The 25,944-nt window shown below is 37.0% G+C and overlaps 1 protein-coding gene across 4 annotated transcripts in view; it reads left to right on the forward strand.

The window, feature by feature from the left end:
- Nucleotides 1-25,944, forward strand: part of Adamts6 (ADAM metallopeptidase with thrombospondin type 1 motif 6) — a 263,176-nt gene that overhangs the window by 163,304 nt on the left and 73,928 nt on the right. For all 4 annotated transcript variants that reach the window (XR_009592406.1, XM_060385684.1, XM_060385685.1 and 1 more), the window contains one exon: nucleotides 11,813-11,915. Coding sequence is in view for 3 of the 4 variants with exons in the window: in XM_060385684.1 (XP_060241667.1) it covers nucleotides 11,813-11,915 (103 nt within the window). In the remaining variant the exon portion in view is untranslated. The remainder of the gene's footprint in view (nucleotides 1-11,812; nucleotides 11,916-25,944) is intronic.

Consider the following 25,944-nt stretch of genomic DNA (forward strand, 5'->3'; position numbering starts at 1 on the left):
TATGAGCTATATGGCTCAAAAGATATTTTAGTCTCGTGCTGGGCACGCTCTGTGCTTTCTAACTATTGCTAATAGTATGTAATATAAGAAAGTAGAAAACCTAGGGTATTGATTGATCCGTGTAACTTAATAGATTCTGTTTGAATTACTTTTAGGTCACACAATCTATTCTATATATCTTGTCAATTTCCCATATAATGTGGAAGTCTTGCTCATTCTCTTCTTGTGAATGGCTGGTTGAGACTTTGCATTTCTGCTTATTTCTCATTTTACATTAAAAATTAACTCTCTCTCTGCATGTGTGTGTGTGTGTTGGCTGGGGGAATCCATTGGTAAAACACTTGCTATGTAAACATAAAGACCCGAATTCAGTTCCCCAGATCCCATGTAAAAAAAAAAAAAAAAAGAAAAAAAAAGAAAAAGAAAAAGAAAAAAGGCTATTTAGTCTGTTACCCAGCATTTGGAGTGGGGCAAGTGGAATCAGGAGGGTCCTGGAGACTCAGCCTAGTTGACTGAATGAGCTCCAGGTTCAGCGAGAAATGCCAGTTCAGATACAGGAAATATTTAGGTCACGAAAGACACAAGAGCAGAAGACAATCCCTCCTTGTCATGTTATAATTAAAATAGTAACTATACAGCACAAATATATATATATATAAAGCAGCAGGGGAGAAAATTAAATCACATGTAAAGGCAGGCTCGTATGAATAACACCAGATTGTTCAAATGAAACTTTAGAAACACTGCCTTGGAATGAGGTTTTTCAGGTTCTAAAAGCTGACAGCTATCAACAATACTATACTCTGCAAAGATAACTGTCATAATTGAAGGGAAAAAAAACATTCCATTATAAAAGTAAACTAAAGAAATCTATGACCACTGAACTAATGCTACAGTAAATACTTAAAGGAGTCCTTCACATTGAAGAGAAAAATTCTATCCATGAGGCCACAGGAATTAATAAACCATACTAAAATAATACTAAATAAGAGAGTAAGGGGGGAAAACACTACGAAATCAACAGAGTGGCAGGAATAAATGCACAACTTTAATAATTGAATATCAATTATCAGTCAGAGGACAGAGTAATGGATTAGTTCAAAAAGCAGGAACTATCTATTTGTTGCCTCCAAAAAGTATACCCCCCCCCACAAAAATAGATAATATCAAGCAAATGGATGAGTTTCCATCTCTACCCAGTTAGAAAACAAATAACAACATATTCTAGTGAGATGTGGGAAAATATGAATGCGTATCTGTTGTTGGGGAGAGTGCACACGGATGCAGCCTCTGTGGAAGTCAGCATGTAGGCTTCTTGAAAAGCTAAAAAATACAACTATGATGTGATCCATCCATAGCATTCTTAGGGTTTTATTTCCTTCTATTGAGAACCTTGAACATTTGTGTTTACTTCTGCTCTATTCATAGTAGCTAGGACATGGAATCAGTTTAGATGCCCTTTAACTGATGAATGGAAAATGAAAATATGACACATATATACAGTAAAAATTTACTTAGCTATAAATAAAACTGAAATTATGAAACCTACAAGAAAATGGATGGAAAATATTATACTGAGTGAGGTGACCCAGTCCCAGAAATTTTACATTCTTTTTTCGTCTGTAGATCCTATAGTTGCATATTCAGATTTGTATAGTTGGAGTGCCTGGATAGAGTTCAGGAAGCTAGAAAGGGACTGTGAGAGGAAGGGAAGAGGAGGGAAGGTATAGTAATCACATTATAAGAAGAAAGTGGACATACAGGGAGTTAAAGCTTTAAGTGAGGGTGAGGATTGGGGCTTAGGGAAGTAAAGGAGGTGGGGTATATGTTACCTCAGACTAAGCACATGTGAAAAACCCTTAAGGAAACCTAGTTCGTGGGAGAAGGAGAAAGAAACTCAGAGGCCTTCTGGTGTTGGTCTCCTTGGTTTGCCTGTGGTATATATGCAAGATTAGAGTCTCACAACAGTGTGATGCAGCCATGATCATTCAGGCCTTTATAGCCATTGAAGCAGGACATTCTCCCCAAGCATGGTTGGATACCATAAAAAGCTAAAATGATACGCTCAGGATGCGAGGCTAAGCACTGCACTCAGGGTCAGCCGCTTTGGACCCAGAGAAGAGCATGTCTGATTGCATGCGGGTTGATGCCCCAGGTCCCGCCTCTGAGAAAAAGGTATCAGACGGTCTGATGCTCTTTGGGTGGATGACACCTAAATGAACATCTGTACAAAGTCCCAATTTATTTCTAATATCAGAGATCAGACCTCTACTCTTGCCTGATGCGTCTAAAACAAAAAGGGGGAACTGTAGAGAGCTGCGGAATGCTATGCCTTAAAGATGGAGCTGGTTTCCGCCTTCCACCTTCCCGATGGTGAGTGCTCTCTGTCACGAACAACTCCACATTTGGCTAAGGCCGAGGATCTGGCTTGCTTCCATGTATGTGGACCTATCTGCATTGCCCCCGTGGCACGCCTGGGTTGGCTACCCAGAGGCTATTTAAGCTGTGGGCTGGCTTTCCACGGGGTCCGAGGATTGTTCAATGTTCCTGAATAAACTGCATTGAAAAAAAAAAAAAAGAAACTCAGAGGAAAGTGAAAACATTATACAACTGGCAGATAAGCAGTACATTAACTATATACCATAAGGTTCTTCTGCTTACTAAAGGTGGCTCACAAATTTCAACATGAGAGTCTCAGTGAAATAAGATACATAGCATCTGTAGAGCTGACAAAAGGAGATATCTGCACTGCAACACTTCACTGCTTAGAAGCTTGCTGTTACCTATGCACAACCCTATAGTGGTGAATTAGATTTAAACATATGACATAAATTTCTTACTTCAATTCCAGGGAAATTAAAGCCTAGAACCAAATTAGGTCAAAGTAGTCTTACAAATAGCAATCATGAACATGTATATCTACAGTTTTTCCTTAATTTTATGTAATTCCAACCACAGATATATGAAGGGCAGGAAGAAAAGAGCTCAATGGTAGAAAGAGGGCAGTTCAAAGAAGGATGGTAAAACTAGAATAGAACACTTATAAAGACAAGACTCAATACAGACTTAAAAATATATCACAAATGGGTATCCAGCTATAAAACTGACCTGTCACTCTTTGCATTTTTTTAGAATTATTTATTTTATGTATATGAGTACTTGGCCTGCATGTGTATACATGCACCACATGCATGTCTGGTTCCCAAGGAGGTCAGAAGTAGGCGTCAATTCCTCTGAACCTGGAGTTAAAAATTGTTGTAAACCACTGAACTTAGGACCTGTGCAAAACCGACTAGTATGCTTAACCACTGAGCCATCGCTCCAGCGCTGGCCTGTTGCTCTAAACAGAAACTAAAGAGTCTTTTTAGATTCTGTGCAGTGAGGCACATCCTAAACTGCATTAGGATGCATGGGGAAAACAAAGGTCCCAATACAGCCTCCCAAAGTGACTCGTAATGCATACTAGATAATGGGCACAGTATTAGTTAATGGCAATAGTTGTATCTGCAGGAGAAACTAATATGCTATTCATCTTAAGTTGCTGGGAGACCAGGATAATTTATTTAAGACATATGGAGGGAGGCTGGAGGGATGGCTCAGTGGTTAAGAGCACTTACTGCTCTTGCAGAGGGTCATGTTCAGTTCCCAGCACCAACTTGGTTGCTCACAACCTTCTGTAACTCCAGGTCTAGAAAATCTGATCCCCTCTTATGCCTCCACAGGCATCAGCCTACATATAGACAAAAAAAATTCATGCACATAAAATAAAATTTAAAGCTTTTTAAAAAGACATATAGAGTGCTCTCTGTCACGAACAACTCCACATTTGGCTAAGGCTGAGGATCTGGCTTGCTTCCATGTATGTGGACCTATCTGCATTGCCCACGTGGCATGCTGGGGTTGGCTACCCAGAGGCTATTTAAGCTGTGGGCTGGCTTTCCCCAGGGTCAGATGATTGTTCAAGGTTCCTGAATAAACTGCATTGAAAAAAAAAAAAAGACATATAGAAGAACTGGAAAAAGTTTGTTCTTTTTCAGCACTTGAGTATTTGACGTTATAAATACTCAACAAAATACTCGCAAACCAAATCCAAGAACACATCAAAGATATCATCCACTATGACCAGTAGACTTCATCCCAGGTATGCAGGGGTGGTTCAACATACAGAAATCCATCACTGTAATCCACCATATAAACAAACTGAAAGAAAAAAACCCAATGATAATCTCCTTAGATGCTGAAAAGGCATTTGATAAAAGCCAACATTCGTTTATGTTTAAAGTCCTGGCGAGATCAGGGATATAAGGCACCGAAACATAGTAAAGGCAGTATACAGCAAGCCTATAGCCAACATCAAACTAAACAGAGAGAAACTTAAATCAATCCCACTGAAATCATGGACAGAGGGGGAAGCAGCATTACCAGGCCACAGAAGAAGACAATGCAGCCACTCCTGATGAGACCTAATCGACTAGGATCAGAAGGAAGGAAAAGAAACCCTCCCGTATCAGTGGACTTGGGGAGGGGCATGCATACAGAGGGTGGAGGAAGGGAGGAGGGAGGGAACCACGGGGGGGGGATACAAAGTGAATAAAATGTAATTAATAAAGGAAAAAAAAGACAAATGGGCTGAGAAAGAAATTAGGGAAATAACACCCTTCACAATAGCCACAAAGGATATAAAGTACCTTGGTGTGACTCTAACCAAGCAAGTCAAAGACTTGTATGAAAAAAAGTTCCGGTCTCTGAAGAAAGAAATAGAAGAAGATATCAGAAGATGGATAGACCTCCCATGCTCATGGCTTGGCAGGATTAACATAGTAAAAATGGCCATCAACTGATTCAATGCAATTCCCATCAAATTACCAACACAATTCTTTACAGACCTTGAAAGAAAAATTCTCAACTTCATATGGAATAACAAGAAATCCAGAATCACTAAAACAATCCTCTATAATAAAAGATCTTCTGAAATTATCTTCATCCCTGATTCCACGCATCAGTAATAAAAACTGCATGGTACTGGCCTAGAAACTGGCTGGTAGATCAATGGAATCAAATAGAAGACATTATTAACTGGTCTAATAGACATAGCTTACTGGAAAGTGGGTTTGGGCAGCATAACTTTATGCAAAGCATAAACCTAAGGGGTCATTAATTTGGTAACAGCTCTATTCTGTGAGTGAGAGATAAGTGGCCGATCTCTGACAATTTTTATTAATGTTTAAAGGTAGGCAGTGATGTGACTATCCATCAGGCCATTATCAGAAGTGAAGATATTTGTTCTGTGTTTATCTTTTGACAAAAAAAGTTTACTTGGAAGTTGCTCAAAAAAGAAAATAATTTTAAAAAGAGCGGTAGAAAAGGTATTTGGTAGTGCTTCTCACCTGGAATGCCCCAGGCACTTCATGACAGAGGAAGGGAGGGTGAAAAAGGTGAGAACAGAAGATCAGAGTGGATATTTTATTTCTAAAATTTAAGTACCGTATAAAAGAAAAGTTAAAAACAAAATATTTTAATATTATAATCTTCAAATATATATATGTATTTCAATGCGTATTGATATTTCCATGTATGCACATAAAAATGCAAAGTTTCATGTAGTTAAAAGATTTTATTGGGCAGATAATTATAAGGCAGATTTCATTGCTAAAAAAAGAAGTTGCTCAAAAATTGGCTTTGGTTGTTACCTGTGTGGAATCTCCTATGCACTGGCATCTAAAATATTGACTATAAAACAGATAAATTTATTTTCATGAGCAGTTTTCTTTTTCATCTTTCCTAAAACTTTTGCCAAGAATGCTCTAAGAAGGTAAAAATTCTGGTATATTGTATACTATTTAAGTAGTATGATTTAAGTTAATGATATGATTACCTACTAGACAATAGAAAACAATCTTTAGAAAAAGTAAAATTTGACTTATTATATTAAGGTCATAAACCAATTAAATTTTTTTTTATAATTTCTCCTTTTCTTTTTTTCCAAACCCTCCCATATACCGTTTGTTGGTCTTATTCAAATTCATGGCCTTTTTTTTAGTAGTTGCTGTTACATGGATATATGTATATGCATATCTACTCCAAAATATACCTGTTCAGTTGACACAATGTTATTCACATACATACATGAGTGAGTGCATGTGTGTGTGTGTTTTTAGGCCTGTCCATTTCATATTAGTAAGCAATTGGTGTGATATTCCTGGATAAAACTGTTCACTATTTCAGCATTCCTTAGTTGCCTATAATTCTTTATATAGGGTTGATGCCTCGTGCACTTTCCCCCATCCGCTTGGACATGTCTGTTGTTGGTGTCCTTGTTTAACTCATGTTTAGGCAATCATGTTGGTGATACTTTGTGGGTGTAGCTTCTGATATTACTAGAAAACACTGTCACAGAGAAAACTCCCTGGTTTTTTGGCTCTTGTAATCTTTCAAAAATGTTCCCTGAGGCTTAGGTATGTGAATTATTTTGTAGATGTGTCTACTGGGGACTAGGTTCTAAAACTATTCATTTTGATTGCTTGTGGTTTTCTGTACTAGTCTCCATAGTGGCATCCATACTTTGGTGGTTACCAACAGCTCTCTAGGTGGACTTAAGACCCACTCAACAAGAAGAAAACCATGCCCGGTACTGGAAACCTAAACCAACTATCTAGGGCTAGTGATTTCATGGCTCTTGAAGAAGAACCTACAACCGCCCCCTAATTAACCAGTATAATCATTAACTACACTCTACATACTCATCCTATACCACAGATAGGGTACTCTTCACCTCTCATTCACCTCTCATCAAGGAAGTTTCTCTTTGCAACAGACGAACCAATTGTATATAAAGTCTAAGTAAAAGATATTAGGGATAATGAAAAAGATTTACTTACATTTCTAGAAAGAATTTCCTTTGGTTTATTTTTTTAATTCTTTGTTTTTTGTGACTAAAATGGAACTGCTAATGACATGCCTAAGCTCCTAGAGTAGAAAGTTATATCTTTCTAGTTTCTTAACCATCTTCTTTGCTTCCTTTGTGCACTCAATATTCGATAATAGTCTGACATAAATGGGCTATTCAGGTCTCCTGTGATCTGTCCTAAAATCTATATATAAATTGTATATTGTACTTGGGTGTATTCTTAGTCAGTTTTACATGTTCGCATTCAGTTTTATTTTCTCAGTTCCTTGCTGAAATCTTAAATAGTGTTGTTGTCTTGGTTGTGTAGAAAGGAAAATTATAGTGTATATTTGGAGCTAAGATTGTGGTGAAAAATAGTGTTCACTAGGGAATTAAATTGACTTGAGTTTGAATCCTGACTCTAATTCTCCTTTTTTTTTTTTTTTAAATGTTGCCAAGCCACCTAACCTCACCAAACTTCTGTTACCTTCTATATAATAGGATATAACTATACCAAGATTGGGAGGTTTTTTTGAGAATGAAAAGATGCATCATACATAAAGCATCATAGAACTATTTCTAGTCCCAAATTGACAACTCAATTGAGCATAGCTAATTACATCTATGACTTGTAGGTTGCAATGTAGTTTCAAGTATAAATAACCTTACTCAATCTTCAAATCACTTTTATAAAGAAGGACAAATACTCTAAAAATATTTTTACATGAAGTAGCTAAATCTCAACAGTAGATTAGCACTGTGGAAGTGATCCCATAAAGAGCTGCTTACTGGTAATCTGGTGCTATTACAGTAGGTGAAGCCTAGGAGTAAGTGCATCAGAGCTGGCTTCTCTGGAAGCCATTGGTCACTTTTGACATTGTCTTACTTCCAGTGTAACGTTACTCTGTAGCAGAACCAGTTAGCTGAGAACATTCTGAACCTACAGATCTTGTCCCCAGAGAGAGAGATGTAGGGTAAGTGATGACATGGCAGAGTTGATCCACTAATTATCAGTGCTACAGCTGTGTCCCAGAATATAACTAGAAAACATACTTTCACCAATTACTTTTTTCTTAGAAATATATTAAATATGTGTGTGCATAAATGTGTGTATCTAAGTGAGCAATATCATTATGTTTCCTAGGTTAATTTGAATTTCAGGTGTGTGTTATGTTTTCAGAAGCAGGGATTAACTTTTTTTCATTTGAATCCTTTTTTATTAAATTTTAATTTTTTAATATTAATTACAGTTTATTCACTTTGTCCCAGCTGTAGTACCCTTCTTCATTCCCTCCCAAAACTACGCTCCCTCCCTTATCTCCTCCCATGCCCCTCTCCAAGTCCACTGATAAGGAAGGTTCTCCTCCCCTTCCATCTGACCCCAGCTTATCAGGTCTCATCAGGGCTGGCTGCATTGTCTTCCTCTGGAGCTTAGCAAGGCCGTTCCCCCCACAGGGGGAGGTGATAAAAGAGCCAGACACTGAGTTCATGTCAGAGACAGTCCCTGTTCCCCTTACTAGGGTACCCACTTGGATACTGAGCTACCATGGGCTACAGGATTAACTTTTTTTAAGTACTAAAACAACTTTAAACTTTGAAAGAAAATTTCATAGTGTTAAACTTTATTTTGCTTTTTAAATTTTTCTTTATTATTATTATTTATTACAATTTATTCACTTTGTATCCCGGCTGTAGTCCCTTCCCTCATTTCCTCCCAGTCCCACCATTCTTTCTTCTTTCTCCCCTATGTCCCTCCCCTAGTCCACTGATAGTGGAGGTCCTCATTCCCTATTATCTGACCCTAGCCTATATGGTCTTATCAGGACTGTCTGGATTCTCTTTCTCTGTTGTCTAGTTAGGTCACCTCGCCGTGGGGAGAGATCAAAGAGCCAGCCACTGACTCCATGCCAGAGACAGCTCCTGCTCCCCTTACTAAGGAACTCCCATGGAGAATGAGCTGCCATAGGCTACATCTGAGCAGGGGGTCTGGGCCCTCTCCATGCATAGTCCATGATTGATTCATGGGATTAACTTTTAAAGTACAGAATACAACTTGTTCTTGCAAGAGGCTGAAGCATCACAAAGCTTGTTTGTTTCTTAAACTTTTTTTATGATTTCTGCTACAAATAGATATTTCAAATTCAGATTATATACTGTAGAAATAATTTTAGTTTGAAAAGCTTGCAGATAAGGATATGGTATCAAACTTGACAGCCAAGTTCAAGTTTGGAAGATCTGAGTTATCAGATTTTCATTTCTTTTATTTCATAAGAAGTAAATGAGATACTAAGAATGTAGCTCAGTGGTAGAGTCTTTGCCTAACACGAATAAGGCCCTGGATTTCTACCAGCGCTACAAACGAGCAAATGAATATTGAGACTACTAGAAACAAGACCAAGCCACCACCTGGAAAATACAAAAGGAAAATATGAGAAAATTGTATTAAAATGAGGACTGAGGCAGCTAACAAGAATGCTCAAAAGGTAAAGGCACCTGACACTATACACGACAACTTAAATTCCAGTACTTGCATGATGAAAAGAGAGCCATACTCCTGCAAGTTGCCCTCTGCCCTCCACACGTGAGATATAGACGGATTGAGCCCAGCCAAATGTATACAGCTGTGCGCGCACACACACTGAGTTCATGCCAGAGACAGCCCCTGCTCCCCTTACTAGGGACCCACTTGGAGTGCCCTAAGTCTATGGGCTACATCAGAGCAGGGATTTTAGGTCCTCTACATGCATTGTCCCTGGTTGGGGTATCAGTCTCTTCGGGGTCCCTAGAGGCCAGATGTCAGACTCTCTGATTACCTCCCCCCTGGGTGTGCAGTGTTGCCAGGCCACAGAGGAAGACAATGTAGCCAGTCCTGATGAGACCTGATAGGCTAGGACCAGACAGAAATGGAGGAGGACCTCCCTATAACTGGACTGAGGTAGGGGCATAGAGAGAGAAAAGGGAAGGAGGGTGGAATTGGGAGGAGACAAAGGAGGGGGCCACAGCCAGGATACAAAGTGAATTAATTGTAATAAATAATAATAACTGATAAAAATGCAAAAAAAAGTCTTACTTTCCAATTGTGACAAAACACCAGGACTAAAGCAACTTATAAAATGAAATGTTTAATTTGGGGCTCACAGTTGCAGAGAATTAGCGTTCATGATCATCATTGTGGAAAACATGCTAGAAGGCAGGCCAACATCATGTTGGGCAGTAGCTGAAAGCTTACAGCCTTATCTGCAAGTAAGAGGAAGAGATGAAAGGGAGAGAGGGAGAGAGAGAGAGAGACAGGGATGGAGGGAGGCAGGGAGGGGGAGAAGAAGAGGGAGAAAGAAAAAAAGACCCCATGACATACATCTTCCAACAAAGACCACACCTCCTAATCCTCTCCAAACAGTTCTACCAACTGAGAAACAAGCCTTCCAAGGTATGATCTTATAGTGAACATTTTCATTCAACCACCATACTCACTGTACATACTGACTACTACCTTTAATTTTGGAAATGCCCAGGTGTGGATCACTTTAGTTCAGCAGATAAATAGGATGTGATAACTGGAGAGTTGGGGATCTTGTTTGGACTCGTGATGAGAAGTCTAGAAATAAGACCTTTATCTTTACTGTATCTTTATGTAATATTGACAAAGATGCCTGTCAGGCTAGACAAGCAAAAGTGTCCATGCTTCACACTAACTTGCCAAATGCATGCCTTGCTACGTAGAGTAGCATTTGGGTTTCTAGCACCTTCAACTAAAAGAGGGTATAACCTGCAAAGTGTATGTTACTGTCCTGAAGAAGGAATAGCATGTACACAGAAAGGAGGACAATGTTAAATATGGGGGGAAAGTAGCACAAGAAAGTGAAGCAGATTTCCTGTTTGTCTCTGAGGATGTAGAAGTCGATGCCACCCAGTCTGCCAGTTCAAGGTCTGGGGAGGAAAGGGGAAAAGACACAGTTTCACTCTCAGCCCACTCCTCACCCAATAGCCAGTAAGACAGATACCTGGGATGTTTCCTTCTTTCATGATATATTCTATTATATATGTAAGGGGAACGTTTTCTTGGTGTTCCAAAAATTTTACAGGTTTTTTTAAGTGCCACATGCTATATAAATCTAAAAGATTAATCAAATTGTCCTATTGCTCAAACATTCCATGAGATATACTTTCAATCTTTGTGTACTTAGAGTTGAGTAAAGGGTGACTGTGGCATTTATAATTTAGACCTAGCTAGATTGGCAAGATTTTTCTCTTTAAAATTTTTAAGTAGAAGAAACATTCCAAACTTTTATAACCAGTTATTGTTTCCTTACCATTTCCTTTACCCCCTAAAAATATGTGCACATTTGGTATCAATTTAACATTTCATTTTCTGTAATGTTAAAAGATGAAATTTACATTATAATAAGTCCAAACCTCTTGAATTTGAAGGTGCTTGTAGTTGAATCCTTGCATTTTTCCCATTTCAACTTATGGTTTTCACAATGAAGCATCTATAGTGATCTCAGTTTACTAGCTGAACACCGTCTTAATAATCTGCATCGCAGTGCCTTAAACAAAATCTACAACCAGCTATGGCACCTAGACTTCAAATACTGTTATTAAGGAATTTTGTGTTTTACTTTCTTGTCTGGTTTCTGTGTGTCTTTGTAAAGTGATATGATGGCTATGTAAGGACAATGTGATGGCCCATGGCAACTGTTGAGCATTTAGTTTAAGTCACTGAAATAATTTCTTCTCAACTATAACATACAGCTTACAATTTAGATACTTCAGTATGAATCTTTATTGTAAAGTGGTAAAACAAAATTCAGAATGACACCCAAAGGTGATAGGGTGGCAATCAGTAAATACGAATTTTAGGGACACTGTTCCTTGGCTTTGGTATTTTACAACAATGGTACCATTTATGATTTTATTTTATTTTAGCCATGCCCTTTGGGTTCCCGAGATTTTCGAGAAAAACAGTGTGCAGACTTTGACAGTATGCCTTTCCGGGGAAAGCATTATAACTGGAAACCCTATACTGGAGGTAATGTATGACCCAGCAGAGCACTCATGCTTGAGAGCTTTGCAAATATAAGAGTATGTAAATATACACATTCAGACCTTCATGGACGTGTTAGTTAGAATTAGTGTTTGCTAGTCAAAGCAAGAAAATGCATTTTCTTTTTCTTTTTTACAAGGATCATATTTTAGATTCCCTCTCATAGTTTATGTGCAACAATTTACAAATTATTAAAAATTATAGTTTAAAAACTAATGTTCTTTAACAAATCAAAAATCCTAGAATGTATTTCCATAAAACTAAAAAAATATGAGCTCTGCTTGAGGCTTTCCTGTGGCAAATTATAATCATTAAATGTTTGCAATTATGCCCTTAAAACAAAAAACATGCTGACATAAATCAAACCAACCATTTCCAAAGAAAAAGGGAAACCTGTTATTTTTTCTTAGTCAAAGGTCAGTGATCTTTTAAAAGATCTCTTGTTTGGTTTGCTTTTTGTTTTTACTTTTTAAAAGTTATTGTATTATGTGCATACACATGAGCCCAGGCTGCCCCAAGACTCGTGTGGAAGTCACAAACAATTTACAGGCGTCAGTTTAATACTTTTACCTTATCTTGTCTGTGGATTAAACTCAGGTCATCAGGCTTGGAAGCAAGCACCTTTACCCATTAAGCTAACATGCTGGTCCTATTTTAATTTTTGTTTTGAGTGATGTTTTTGTTGTTTTGTTATATTTTTGACACATTTTTCAATGTAAGTCAGGCTTAACACAAACTCACTCTCCTGCGTGCTGGGTTTATAGTTGTGTTACCAGTCTTGACTAGGTTAAATGTTTTTCATTGTTTGAAAACTTTTTTTGGTTTCTTTCTTTTCTTTTTTTTTTCTTGCTGCTGCTGCTGCTTAATTTGGACATGTGTCAAATGTCAAATGCTTGTCATTAAGCAAATGAAGTTTTTGCTTTCAAAACATAAAAACTAAATTTTGTTGTGTGGAAAATTTTAATGTGCTGTTAAAAAACATGAAATCTTTCTTTAAGATTATGCAAGAACAGAGTATTTAAAAGGTTTTGGCCACCACCGATATTTTACCATTTCATTTTATTATATATGTATGTATGTTTATCTCTCTAGTCACTTAATCATCCTGATTTTGATGCATTTTAAATTAACCTGTAGCTATTTTCTTCTGAATGCTTTGGCATGTGTACCATTGGCCATCATTTAGCTATTTGCTCAGCTTTTTCTTTTGCCATAAGAATATGGACAATGAGATGCATCTATCTTACCTGTGTTCTTTCTGAATTTTGCCAACTGCATATACACATGAAGCCTAAGTTAGATACAGAATGTCACCATTACCTCCAAAATTACCCTAGCCCTTACAGTTTTAGATCTATAACTGTCTTAAGCAACAGAAATTTACAATTCACAGTTTTCAGGGTTGGAAACCTAAGATCAGGGTGCTTACAGGGGTGAGTTCTGGGGAGGACCCTTTCCTGAGTTGCAGACTATAATCTTCTCATTGTACCTCATGTGGACATAAAAGGGGAGAAGCTCCTGGACACTCATCCCATTCATAACGGCTTAATTTTCACGCCCAATTACTTTCCATCATATGTGCTTAGGCTTTGAATGTTGAAGTTTAGAGAGAACATAAATGTTTAGTCCCAAAACAGTCTTCATGATTCTTCACAGTCAAGCTGTCAACTTTCTCATCCAAGAGGCAACCAGAGCTTATTTTACTTGCCTGCTCAAGAACTTCATATTGTTGTTTTTGTCTACTTCTCTTCATTTAAGGCTTCCTTCTAGCCAGTGTGGTTTTCATGTTCTTCCATATTGTGATATGTAGTAATTTAATCTTTTTCTTGCTGAGTTGTATTCTTCTGTAGTAATAACTTTGTTCTGCTTTCCGCAGAACAACCTGGGTTGTTTTCAGTTGTCGTGCATGAGCTGATGTGACTGTTCTGTTAAGGTCTTTTATGAGCATATGTTTCCCTCTCTCTTGGCTAATAGCAGGAGTGAAAAATACACAATAGCACAGGCGAGAGTTGAGTTTTAAAAGAAATTGCCAGATGTTCCTCAAAACTCACTGTTCATATTACACTACCACCAACAACATTGGAGAGTTCTGTTTGCTCTAACATAATAACCAATATTTGATGTTTCCACGGAAAGTTAGTTTGCATTTTTGATGATTGTGTTAAGCATTCTTTCATGTACTTGGCCATTTGTGTGTTTTTGTTTATATCTCTTCTTGAAAATTGTCTTCCCTTTTAAAGCAATTTTTAATTTTATTTATTTTTAGGTAATATCTATTTATACTTCTGCAGTATAGATACTTGAAGAATTTAATGATCAAATCAGGGTAACTGGCATCACACACTAGGAGCCTTCAAACTCTCCTCTAATTATTTTGAAGCATATAACAAATTATCACATACTATAGTTGTCTTATGCTACACAGAATGGGAAAGCCAATTCCTCCTATTTAGCCATATTTTGGATTCTGTTATCCAACTTTTCTCCATTTCTCTCTCCCCTTTTCTTTCCATCTTAAAGTGACCATTGTTCATTCAGTGTGATGAACTTTTTCTCTTTTACAGATGAATGGAATATGTGGCTTTTGTCTTTATCCAGCTGTCTTATTTTATGCAATATAATTCTCTAGTTTCATCAGTGTTGCTACAAATGACATTTTTCATTCTCTTTTTTTGCTAAATAATATTCTGTTGTGTTTACATACCACATTAAAAACTCCATTCATCTACTAGCAGGCATGTTCATTTATTTCATATGTTGAATAGAGAGAATAGTGCTGCAATAAGCATGTGCGTGGGTGTATCTTCAATGCAAGGATCTTAGCTCCTTTGAACATACCCAGTATTAACATTATTGCCTTCCTATCATGGTTCTATATCTTTGGTTTGAGGTACTTTTACTTTATTTTTCATAATGGCTATATTAATTTTTAATCCATAGCCCATCTGCCTAAGAGCTCCTTTCTCCACAGAATATCAGTATTTGTTACTTTTTGTCTCTTTAAAGATGTCTGCTCCACCTGAGCTGAGATAGTATCTGTGTGAAAGGTGTGAGATATCTAGTCTTTTGCCCATTTTTAAATAAGGTTATTTGGTCATTTGATTTGTTTTTAAATAGGGTCTTGCTCTGTAACCCAGGCTCGCCTCAAACTCATGTTCCTTTTACCTCCCTTCAGAAGTAGTGGGAATACCACTGCATGCTAGCATGCTGACCTTATTAGTTCATTATTCTCTCTGTGTGTGTTTCACAACAAAATCTTGCTTTGTAGCCTACAGGCTTACACCATATAATTTAAATGTATTCCTGTGTGTGTGAGTACTGGAAAGAGAAAATAGGAGACAATGCAGAGAGAGACTGCTGTAAATATGATTGAATATCCTCATCATATGTTGTTAGTATATAAAATGCTACTTTTCTGTATTGATTTTATATTCCAATATTACTTAGTTTGCCTATCAGTTTTAATAGTTTTTGTTGGATATGGTCTCTCATTGAGAGTGGCCTCTATGATGTATTTTCTGGATATTGATGAAATTTCAGTAAATGCCTATTAGGTCTATTTTCTGTGGTGGAATTGGGTGCTGTCGACTGGGTGCATGTATGTTGCTTATTATTGCTACTTCCTCTTATTCCATGATCTGTTTATTAGATTTACGCAGTGACCATGTCTCCTTTTATAATTTTTTAGTTTAAAGTCTGTGTTTGCTGATGAAAATGTAGCTATTTCTGTTCACTTTTCATTTTCTGTTTGTGTGAAATGTCTCTTTTTAGCTTTTTTATGTAATCCATATGTCTCATTACTAGTGAATGGAGTTTCTTGTAAGAATATTGCTGAATGTTTTTTAATTCACTCTATTACATTAAGTCTTTGTGATTAAGGATATTAGTTCATTTTTCATTCAGTCATTCCTCACAAGTAAGGACTTGATTCAGTCATTTTGTCAATTACTTTGTGATAACATATCATATTTTTATTTCTCTTACTATTTAGCTTTGTGGTTTGGTAGGTTTGTTTCTCTCCCAGCTTCATCTGTGCATCTTCTTTACCGGTATGTTTTATTCTTTCATGCATTTTCACAATGACAGTTATAATTCTATTGCCTGCACATTTAGGACATTCTTAAGAATTTCTTTTATTTAATTACTTTAGGATCAGTGAATACCCTGTATTCTCCGTGAATGTTCTGTATGTGTTTCTATAGTTTTTAGATACAGTGTTCTTGCACATATTCACAAGGGCAGACTGCTTGAGAGTAGTATTTATCTTTTGTATTCTTTCTGATTTCTTTCTGCTCTAGTTCTACTAACTACTGAAAGAGGTATGTTAAATCCATGCTTACTATATGGCTCTGCTTCCTCTGTGCTTTTATTGCACATGTACTTGGTATATTTCCTTAGATTTAAAAACATTTAGGATTATTTGTGCTAGAAATATCTGAAATTACTCAGATAGTTAATAACTGCTGTTTATGTAATTGTTGTACAGTGCATTAGTTCTAAATTTGTAATGAGATATAACTTAGGCTAATTGGTTGATAATCTCTTTTATTAAAGGAGCTACCTTCAGTTGCCTCTTCTAAAAAGTTATTTGTTACCAGTTTGTGTTTATATGTATGTATGCATGCACTGACTCTTTTATGGAGATCAGAGGACAGTTTTTTTGGGAGTCAATTTTCTTCCAACAAGAGTTCCAGGGAAAGGGGAGGAGGACCTCCCCTATCAGTAGACTGGGGGAGGAGCATGGGTGGAAAACAGGGAGGGAGGGGAGGGGAGGGAAAGAGGGAGCCACAGGTAGGATGCAAAAGGAATAAACTGTAATTAATAGAAATTAAAAAATGAGAAGAAAAAAAAGAGTTCCGGGGTCAAACTCAGATCACCAGGAAAGAAGCACTTTTACTCATTGAGCCATCTCTCTGGCCCTTCAGTTCTTTCTTTGATGAAAAATTATGCTTCCTTTTCTATTAGCTTCATTGAGGAATAATTGTTAACTTGTATATAGGCCAATGTGATGTCTTTTATGCCTGTACTCAGTGTGAAATAATTATAAGTGAACTGCGTATTATCGATTCACAATTCACATAGTTCTTACTTCTTATGTATGATGAGAATGCCTAAGACCTTAAGAAAATTTTACATGTATGGAACAAATTTCAAGTATACATACATTACTACTAACTTCAGTATTTCCAGACTTTTTCTTAAAACTTTAAGTTTTTACTGTTTGACAAAAATATCCCTATTTTTCCATCTCACCCAGTCTCTGATAACCTCCTGAACTCCCTTCTGCTTTTCCAGGTTTGACCTTTTTAGATTCTACTTAGGTGAGATCACAGAAGATTTATCTTTCTGTACATGGCCAGTTTTGTTTATCTTAATGTTTTGTAAGTTTTTCAGTTTGATGCAAAAGTTAGGATTTACTTCTTTAGGACGGTATGTATGCTTGTACTATGTTCATGTCTGTTTACATATTGTGTCAGTTTGTTACATCACCATTTTTGTATCTATTCATCAATACTCAGGTTGTCATTATATTATGGCTTTTATGAAATAATACAGCAGTCAACATGAGAGGACAGTAAGAGCTTTGGGATAGTGATTTATGTTTTCCTTGGATATTTACTCAAAAGCCAAACTGCTAGGACTTAATGTAATTCTACCTTTAATTTTTAAAGAACCTTTGTAATGTTTTCCATTATGGCAGTACTTGGCAATGATATATAAGGACTCCCTTTTCTCAAAATTCTTGCCACCTTATAAGAGGTGACCTTTTTTCATTTTTTAAAAATTAATTTATTTTACTTACTACAATTTATTCACTTTGTATCCCAGCTGTAGCCCCCTAATTCATCCCCTCCCAAGCCCACCCTCTCCTTTCCTCTTCTCCTCCCATGCCCTTCCCCCAGACCAATGATAGGAGAGATCCTCCTTCCAATAGGCTTCCAAGCGGTTGTGGGGTAATTTCTCACTGTGGTTTTGGCTAGTGTTTCTCTAGTGATTGGTGAAAAAAAAAGTCACACTTCCCCAAAAATTTATGGGCCATATATAACTCTTCTTGGGGGAAAATTTCTACATGATGCAATTTATCTTGTTTGGGTTATTGCTTCTTTTTCTAAATTTTCCTTGTTCCTTATGTATTTTGGATATTAACCCTTATTGCATATAGGCTTTACAAATACTTTTCAGCATTCCACAGATTACCTTTCGTTTGGGGGATTACTATCTGAGTTTTTAAAAAGTGTTTTAATTTTATACAGCCTCAACTGTTTATTTTGGCATCTATTGCCTATACTATGGGTGTCATTTCCAAAAACTCATTGCCAAAACCAATGTCATGTAATGTTATCCCTGATCTCCTTGGTTATTTTATAGCTTTGGCTCTTGTGTATAAGTCATTAACTCATTTTGAGCTATTTAGTGTGTGGTGTCTGATAAGGCTATGATTTCATTTTTTTCCATGTGAATTTCTGGTTTTCTTAATACAACTTATTTAAGAGAATATCCTTATGCCTTCTTGGCAACATTGTTGAAGATCACTTCCTTTTGTAGCCATGGATTTATCTCACAGATTCTGTTGTTTCATTGTTACACTGCCTGTGCTAGAAATTGCCACACTGCTCTGCTTTCTACAGTTCTAAAATACAGTGTGAATTCAGGAAGTGTGATTCTTCCAGCTTTATGCTTGCCCAAGATTTCTGTGACTATTTTGTATGTTTTGTGATTCTGTAAGAATTTTGGGAATGCTTTTCTGGACTTTTTTGCCTACTATTTCAAATGGGATTTTTGTGCAGAGTCTTTAGGGTCCTCTAATCGCAGTGACAGCAATAAGTTTTCTTTTCTTTTTTTTCTTTAGTATTATTATTATTTATTACAATTTATTCACTTTGTATTCCGGCTGTAGCCCCCTCCCTCATCTCTTCCCAGTCCTTCCCCTAGTCCACTGTTAGGGGAGGTCCTCCTCCACTACTATCTGACCTATGAGGTCTCATCAATCTTCTTCCTCTGTGGCCTGGTTACCCCACCTCACCAGGGGGAGGTGATCAAAGAGTGAACATCAGAGATAGCCACTGCTCCCCTTACCAGGAAGCCTACATGGAGACTGAGCTACCTATGGGCTACATCTGAGCAGGGGGGTTAGGAAGCCTTTTACTTCCTTTTCTTTCCTGGCTTTCAGTAGTACTTCTACTACTGTGTTCACTAACGGGGATGAGAATGGGCAGCTTTTTTTTTCTTCTTCCATAGGTTAGAAGAATGGCCTTCAACTTTTCTCAGTTCTGTAGTATGTTAGCAATGGATTTATCATGATGGCCTTTAATATGTTAAAATGTATTCTTTCTTTTCCTAGTTGATTGAGAATTTCCATAATCAAAAGTTGGTTAAATTTTGCTTTTTCTATTATTCTGTATCTTTTTGGATGATCATTGGTTTTTAATAGTGGTATGGCAGATTTATTGGTTTGTATTCCTGAATCATATTTTTATCCCTGGAGTAACTACTACATAATCATAGTGACCAGAAAAATATGCTAGATATTATTCTAATCTTAAATTTTGTTTTGTATCTTAACATATTATGTACTCTAAAGACTGTTTTTGCACATACTTGAGAAGAAACCTTTTTCTATAGTTGAGTGGAGTATACTGTGTCTTTCATAACCATTTTGTCTACAATAAGTTAACTCCAGCATTTCTACATTGCTTTTCTATCAAGCTGATTTACCCATTCTTGAAATTCCCTCTCATTGTCTTGCTGTATGTTTCTCCTTTTAGATCTGTTGACATTTGTTTTATGTATATTGGTGCTCCAATGGCAAATATATTTATATTTGCTAATGTAAATTACAACTATTGAATTATCTACTATATTGTTTTATAATCTCCTCCTTAGTTGTTTAATTTTTTCACTCAATGTCTTTTTTTTCTACTGCTTTTTTAAAAATTTCTGCTTGCATGGAATTTTTCCATGTTTTCACTTACAGGTTATGTGTCTCTAAATCTTAAGTGACTTCTCTATAGGCAGTATATAGACTTGAATCTTCTTAATTTTTTTAATGTGTGCAGTTTTTCCCTACATCTATTAATTAAATAATTCAATTTTCCTTTAAATTTAATATAAATGTTTGTGAGTAAAACTTCCTATCACCATTTGACACTTATTTTGACTTTTATACATTAAAAAAAACGGCTTTTCTCTTCTATATCTTTACTAAAGTTTTGCTTTGTGGGTTTCTACAAGGATTACATGAATATTTTATTATTATAATGGTATATTTTAAGCTGACAATAATTAAATTTGATCACATAGAAAAGTTTTACATTTTAACTCCCTTGACTTTTTTTATATAATGCTACATGTTACAGCTTCTTTGTGTGTGTGTGTGTGTGTGTGTGTAAGGTTTTGTTGCTATGTCTAAATACTCAATAAAAACAACTTAAGGAAAGGATTTATTTTGGCTCACAGTTTGAGGAAAGTATGGTTGCAGGATCATGTGGAAGGTGATTGCATCACATCTATCCTTAGGAAGTTAGAAAGATGTGTGAGTAACTGTTCATTTGCTGTGAGGAGACACTATGGCCAAGGCAACTCTTCTAAAAGCAAGCATTTAAGTTGGGGCTTACTTACAGTTTCAGAGGTTTAGTCTATTATCATCATGGTGGGAGCATGGCAGCAGGCAAACATGCAGGAATGGGAACAGTAACTGAGAACTACATCTTGATCCATAGGCAGAGGAAGAGATGGAAAGACTGGGCCTGGATAGGCTTTTGAAACCTCAAAGCCTACCCTCAGTGAAACACTTCCTTCAACAAGGCCACATCTCCTAATCCTTCAAATGCTATCAAAGAGTTCCAGTCTCTGGCCACTAAGCATTCAAAAATATGAGCCTATGGGAGCCATTCTTATTAAACCACACAAGAGAGATGCATGTTGATGCTCAGCCAGCTTTTTCTCTTTTTCCTCTTCTGGCACTTCAGCCCATTGGACCGTGCTGTCCAAATTCAGGCTTGGCCTCTTATGCTCAGTTAAACTTTTCTAGAAACACTTCTATAGACAACCCAAGAAGCACACTTCCATGATGATTCCAGTCCAGTTAAGTCGACAATGGAGATTAACCACCACAACAATATCTATTAACAAATAAGCTATAGATGTCTTAAAATAGTTTTGCCTGTTACCCATTATGCCAAGGTTAGAGTTGGTTACATGCTGCCATAGTGGTATTTATATTATCCTGAATTCGATTGTATACTTAACTTTTACTGGTGATTTTTGTACTTTGATGTCACTAGTTAGCTTATTTTTATTTCATTTTGAAGAACTTCTTTGGCATAATTTTTTCATGATTTGTCTTGTGATTATAAAGTACTTCAGCTCTTATTTCAAAAGCCTTCATCATGCTTACATTTCTGAAGAGTTTTATCTTAAAATATACATGGTGGCAGTGTTTTCCTTTCAACACTTTAACTCTATCACTTTGCTTTTACATAGCTGTGTGTGGAGATCTATGGAGTTTCCTTCTATATTATAAACTTCTCTTCTCTTGCTGCTTTCAGCATAGTTTACCATGTTTTTGCAGTACTGGGGATTTAATTAAATGCCTTATACATGCTAGGCAAGCACACTACCACTTAACTATATCCAAAGCCCAATAATAATATATCTCTGCGAAATCTTTGGTTACAACTTGAAGAACTTTGTGTTTCATATACTTGAACGCCCATCTCTTCCCCCAAATTAGAGGAGTTTTCAGTTTTCATCTATTATTTCTTTAAATAAAATTTCTTCCTCATTTTTTCTTTTTCAAAAGTTCTATAATGTGAATGTTTTTTATGTTTTCTCATGAATTATGTAGGCTTTCTTTCTTCCTTTTATTTATTTATTTATTTTTTCAAAATGACCTTATTCTCAGTCCACAGATTCTTCCTTTTACTTCACTAAATCCTCTGTTAACTGCTTTCATATACCCTTTTCACTTTATGTATTATATTCTGCAGTTCCAAGATTTCTGTTCTATGTGTTCTATGTGTATATCTCTATTGAACTCATTTTGTTCATATTATTTTCTGATTTCACTAAGATGCTTATCTATGTTCTAGCTTTCTTAAACTTGCATGTGTGCGATGTATATTGTGTGTGCTTGTACATCTCTATGTGTGTAAGAAATTGATCCCTGGGACTCTAGCTTGTTAAGCTCATACTCTGCCATTGACCTATATTCCTTGACCAGACCATTATTTTTATTTCTTTTTTAAACTGTTCATAAATCTCCATTTTATTGGAATTGTTTCCTACAGTATTATTGTGTTCTATTAGTGGTATCATATTTCTTAATGTTTTATTATACATGAAGTCTTTTTGTTGATATCTTCATGGTTAACAATCTCCTAAATTTCTACTGATTGGCTTCTACACAACTAAATATCTTCACCAAGCAGTCCCACTAAGTGTTAACTGCCAACTACCTGTTCTCTCTTAAAAAGTAATTCTTTAGATTCTATGCCCTCTCTGGACCCACAAAGACAGTCCATGTAGAGAGAGCCTCCTATTTGTTTTTCCTGGGACAATGGCCCTAAAGTGCTCAAAATGTGTGCATTTTTTCAATCCAATGTTGGGAAAGATGTCTATGTCTGTGGAATTTGCATCTGCTGTCTGTGGAATCACATTCAGGCTGCTGGCCTTGGGAAGAAAGGCAGGAGGCTTGTCAAGTTTTAGGAGTACCCGTGGTCACTTGTGGGAAGGTCTACGGATGAATATTCCAAGTAGCTCATAGATGCAATTTCTAAGAGAACCAACTAAAATTGTTCCTCTAAGGATTATCTTTGTTATGTTTCAAAGGTTCTTATACATTGTGCTTTCATTTTGCACTTAATTCTACGTATTTTTAAATTTCCTTCCTGATTTTCACAAATGATTCACTGATCACTCCATGTATCTGTATATCATCTATAATTTCTCTTGATATTTATATTTAGTTTCATTCTGCTATGATCTAATAAAATGTAAGAAATTGTATGGCTTTTGTTTTGTTTTTACTTTGTGGCCTAAAATGTGATCTAATTAGACAAAGTTTGGGTGCAATATTCTATAACTACGTGTTAAGTCCAATTGGTAAATTTAATTCCCAAGTCTCTTTGTTGAACTTTATATTATCTGGTTGATCTATTTATCAATTATTAGTATTTTTTGATTTAATTGCCCATTTACCATAAAGTTTATGAAGTTGGATACATTATAAACATTGAGTACAAGCCAGGTGCAGTTGTACACACCTGTAATTCAAGCACTCAGAGAGGTAAAGGCAACTGAATCTCTGTGAGTTCAAGGCCAGCCTGGTCTACAAAGTGAGTCCAGTAAAGCCAAGTTCACACAGAGAAATTGTGTCTCGAAAAACCATAGATAGATAGATAGATAGATGAATTGTTAAATAGATAGCACTGGTTATATCAATGTTTGATGCTTCTATATTTATAGTTTTATAACAGCTTGGTATGTTATTTCCTTCCTTTAACAAAAATAGTAGTGATATTTAAGCTTTAAGTGTGCTTTAGCAGATGTAAATATAGTCACTCTTACTTGTGCCTCTATTTGCTAGATTGTTTTGCTGTTTTTATCTTTGCCAATGAGATATTTTTAAATTTTACTTTATATGTGGGTGTGTTTATTTATTTATTTATTTTACTCCCAATTGTATCCCTCTCCCTCCTCTCCTCCCACTCCCACCCTCTTCTCCTTTTCCCCTTCTCCTTCTCAGAAAAGGGGACACCTCCCCATACCAACTCACCCTAGCACATCAAGTCTCATCAGGACTAAGTTTATCCTCTTCCACCGAGGCCAGATAAGTCAGCCTAACTAGGGTAAAGTAATCCACTAGCAGGCAACAGAGTCCATGTCAGAGACAGCCCCCGCTCCACTTGCTGGGAACATGAAGACAGAGCTGACCATCAGCTACATATGTGTCTTGGGCCTAGGTCCAGCCCATACATGCTCTTCGGTTGGTGCTTCAGTCTCTGTACACTCCAACAGGCCTAGGTAGTGCTTGTCCCCTGCAGGTCCTTGAAACCTTCCCCACAACTCTCCTTGAAGACGCCCCGAGCTCTACCTAATATTTGACTGTGGGTCTTTGCATCTGTTTCTATCCGTAGCTGAGTGGAGCCTCTCAGAGGCAGTTAGGTTGGGCTCCTGTCTGTGAGCAGATAGAGTATCATTGATAGAATATCTTTAAGAGTCAGGCATTGACTCCCATTGGGTGGGTCTCAAATTGGGCCAGTCATTGGTTGGCCATTCCCTTACTCTCTTCTCCATTTTTATCCCTATACCTCTTGTAAGCAGTGGAAATTTTGGGTCAAGGTTTTTTTGGGTGGGTTGTTGTCCCCCTCCCTCCACTGGAAGTCCTGCCAGGCAAGGAGGTAGCCACTTGTGTCTCTGTCTCCCAATGCTAGGAGTCTCAGAGTCATCCCATATCCTCCTCGGAGCACACCCTATTGTAGGTCTCCAGCTTGTCTCAAAGATACCCCTGCCCTATCCGTTTCCCTTCTCTTTCCCAGTCCTCTCACCTCTAACCCCCCCCACTCTCTCCTCACACTGATCTCCACCTTCACCCCCCCACACTCTCCCACTCAGTTCCCTCTCTTCATACACTTACGCTGTCTATTTAGCTTCTGAGTAAGATTCAAGCATCCTCTCTTGGGCCCTCCTTGTTACTTAGCTTCTTTGGGTCTGTGCACTGTCATACAGTTATCCTATATCATATGGCTAATACCCGCTTATAAGTGAACCCATACCATCTGTGTCTTTCTGGGTCTGGATTACCTCATTTAGGATGATTTTTCTAGTTCCATCCATTTGCCTGCAAATTTCAAGATTTTAAATTTCAGCTTTTAATAGCTGAGTAGTATTCCATTCTGTAAATGTGTCACAATTTCTGTATCCATTTTTCGGTTGAGGGACAGCTGGGTTGTTTCTAGTTTCTGGCTGTTACAAATAAAGCTGCTATGAACATAGATGAGCAAATGTCCTATTGTATGGTCAAACATCTTTTGGGTATATGCCCAGAAGCTGTGTAGCTAGGTCTTGATGTAGAACTATTCACAATTTTCTGAGAGAACATGAGATTGATTTCCAAAGTAGTTGTACAGGTTTGCACTCCCGCTAGCAATAGAGGAGTGTTCCCCTTGCTCCAGATTCTTACCAGCATGTGTTGTCACTTGAGTTTTTTTATCTTAGCCATTCTGATGGAATCTCAGAGTCATTTCGGTTTGCATTTCCCAGAGGACTAAGGATGCTGAGCATTTCTTTAAGTGCTTGTCAGCCATTAGCGATTCTTCTGTTGAGAGTTCTTGGTTTAGCTCTGTACTCATTTTTAAAGTAGATTATTTGGTTTTGTAGCATTTAGTTTACATATATATATATTTGGATATTAGCCCTCTGTCAGATGTAGAGTTGATAAAGATCCTTTCCCATTCGGTAAGCTGCTGTTTTGTCCTACTGACAGTATGCTTTGCCTTATAGAAACTTCAGTTTCGTGTGGTCTCATTTATTAATTGTTGATCTTAGTGCCTTAGCTGTTGGTGTTCTGTTCAGGAAGTTGCTTTATACCAATGAGTTCATGGCTTTTCCCCACTTTCTCATCTATTAAATTTAGAGTATCCAATTTTTTTAATTTCTATTTTCTTTTGTGTGCATCAGTGTGAAGGTGTCAGGTCCCTTGGAACTGGAGCTACAGACAGTTGTAAGCTGCCATGTGGGTGCTGGAAGCCATGTGGGTGCCTGGTCCATTTGGAAGAGAAGACAGTGCCCTTAACCACTGAGCCATCTCTCCAGCCCCCTAGAGTATCCAATTTTATGTTGAGGTCTTTGATCCACCTAGACTTTAGTTTTGTGTAGGGTGGTAAATATGGATCTATATGCATTTTTCTACTTGTAGACAACCAGTTGCACTAGCACCATTTGTTGAAGATGCTTTCTTTTTTACATTCTATGATTTTGGCTTTTTTTTTTTTTTTTTTTTTTTTTTTTTTTG

This window comes from Meriones unguiculatus, chromosome 6, assembly GCF_030254825.1.
Source record: "Meriones unguiculatus strain TT.TT164.6M chromosome 6, Bangor_MerUng_6.1, whole genome shotgun sequence".
NCBI classification, from domain to species: domain Eukaryota; kingdom Metazoa; phylum Chordata; class Mammalia; order Rodentia; family Muridae; genus Meriones; species Meriones unguiculatus.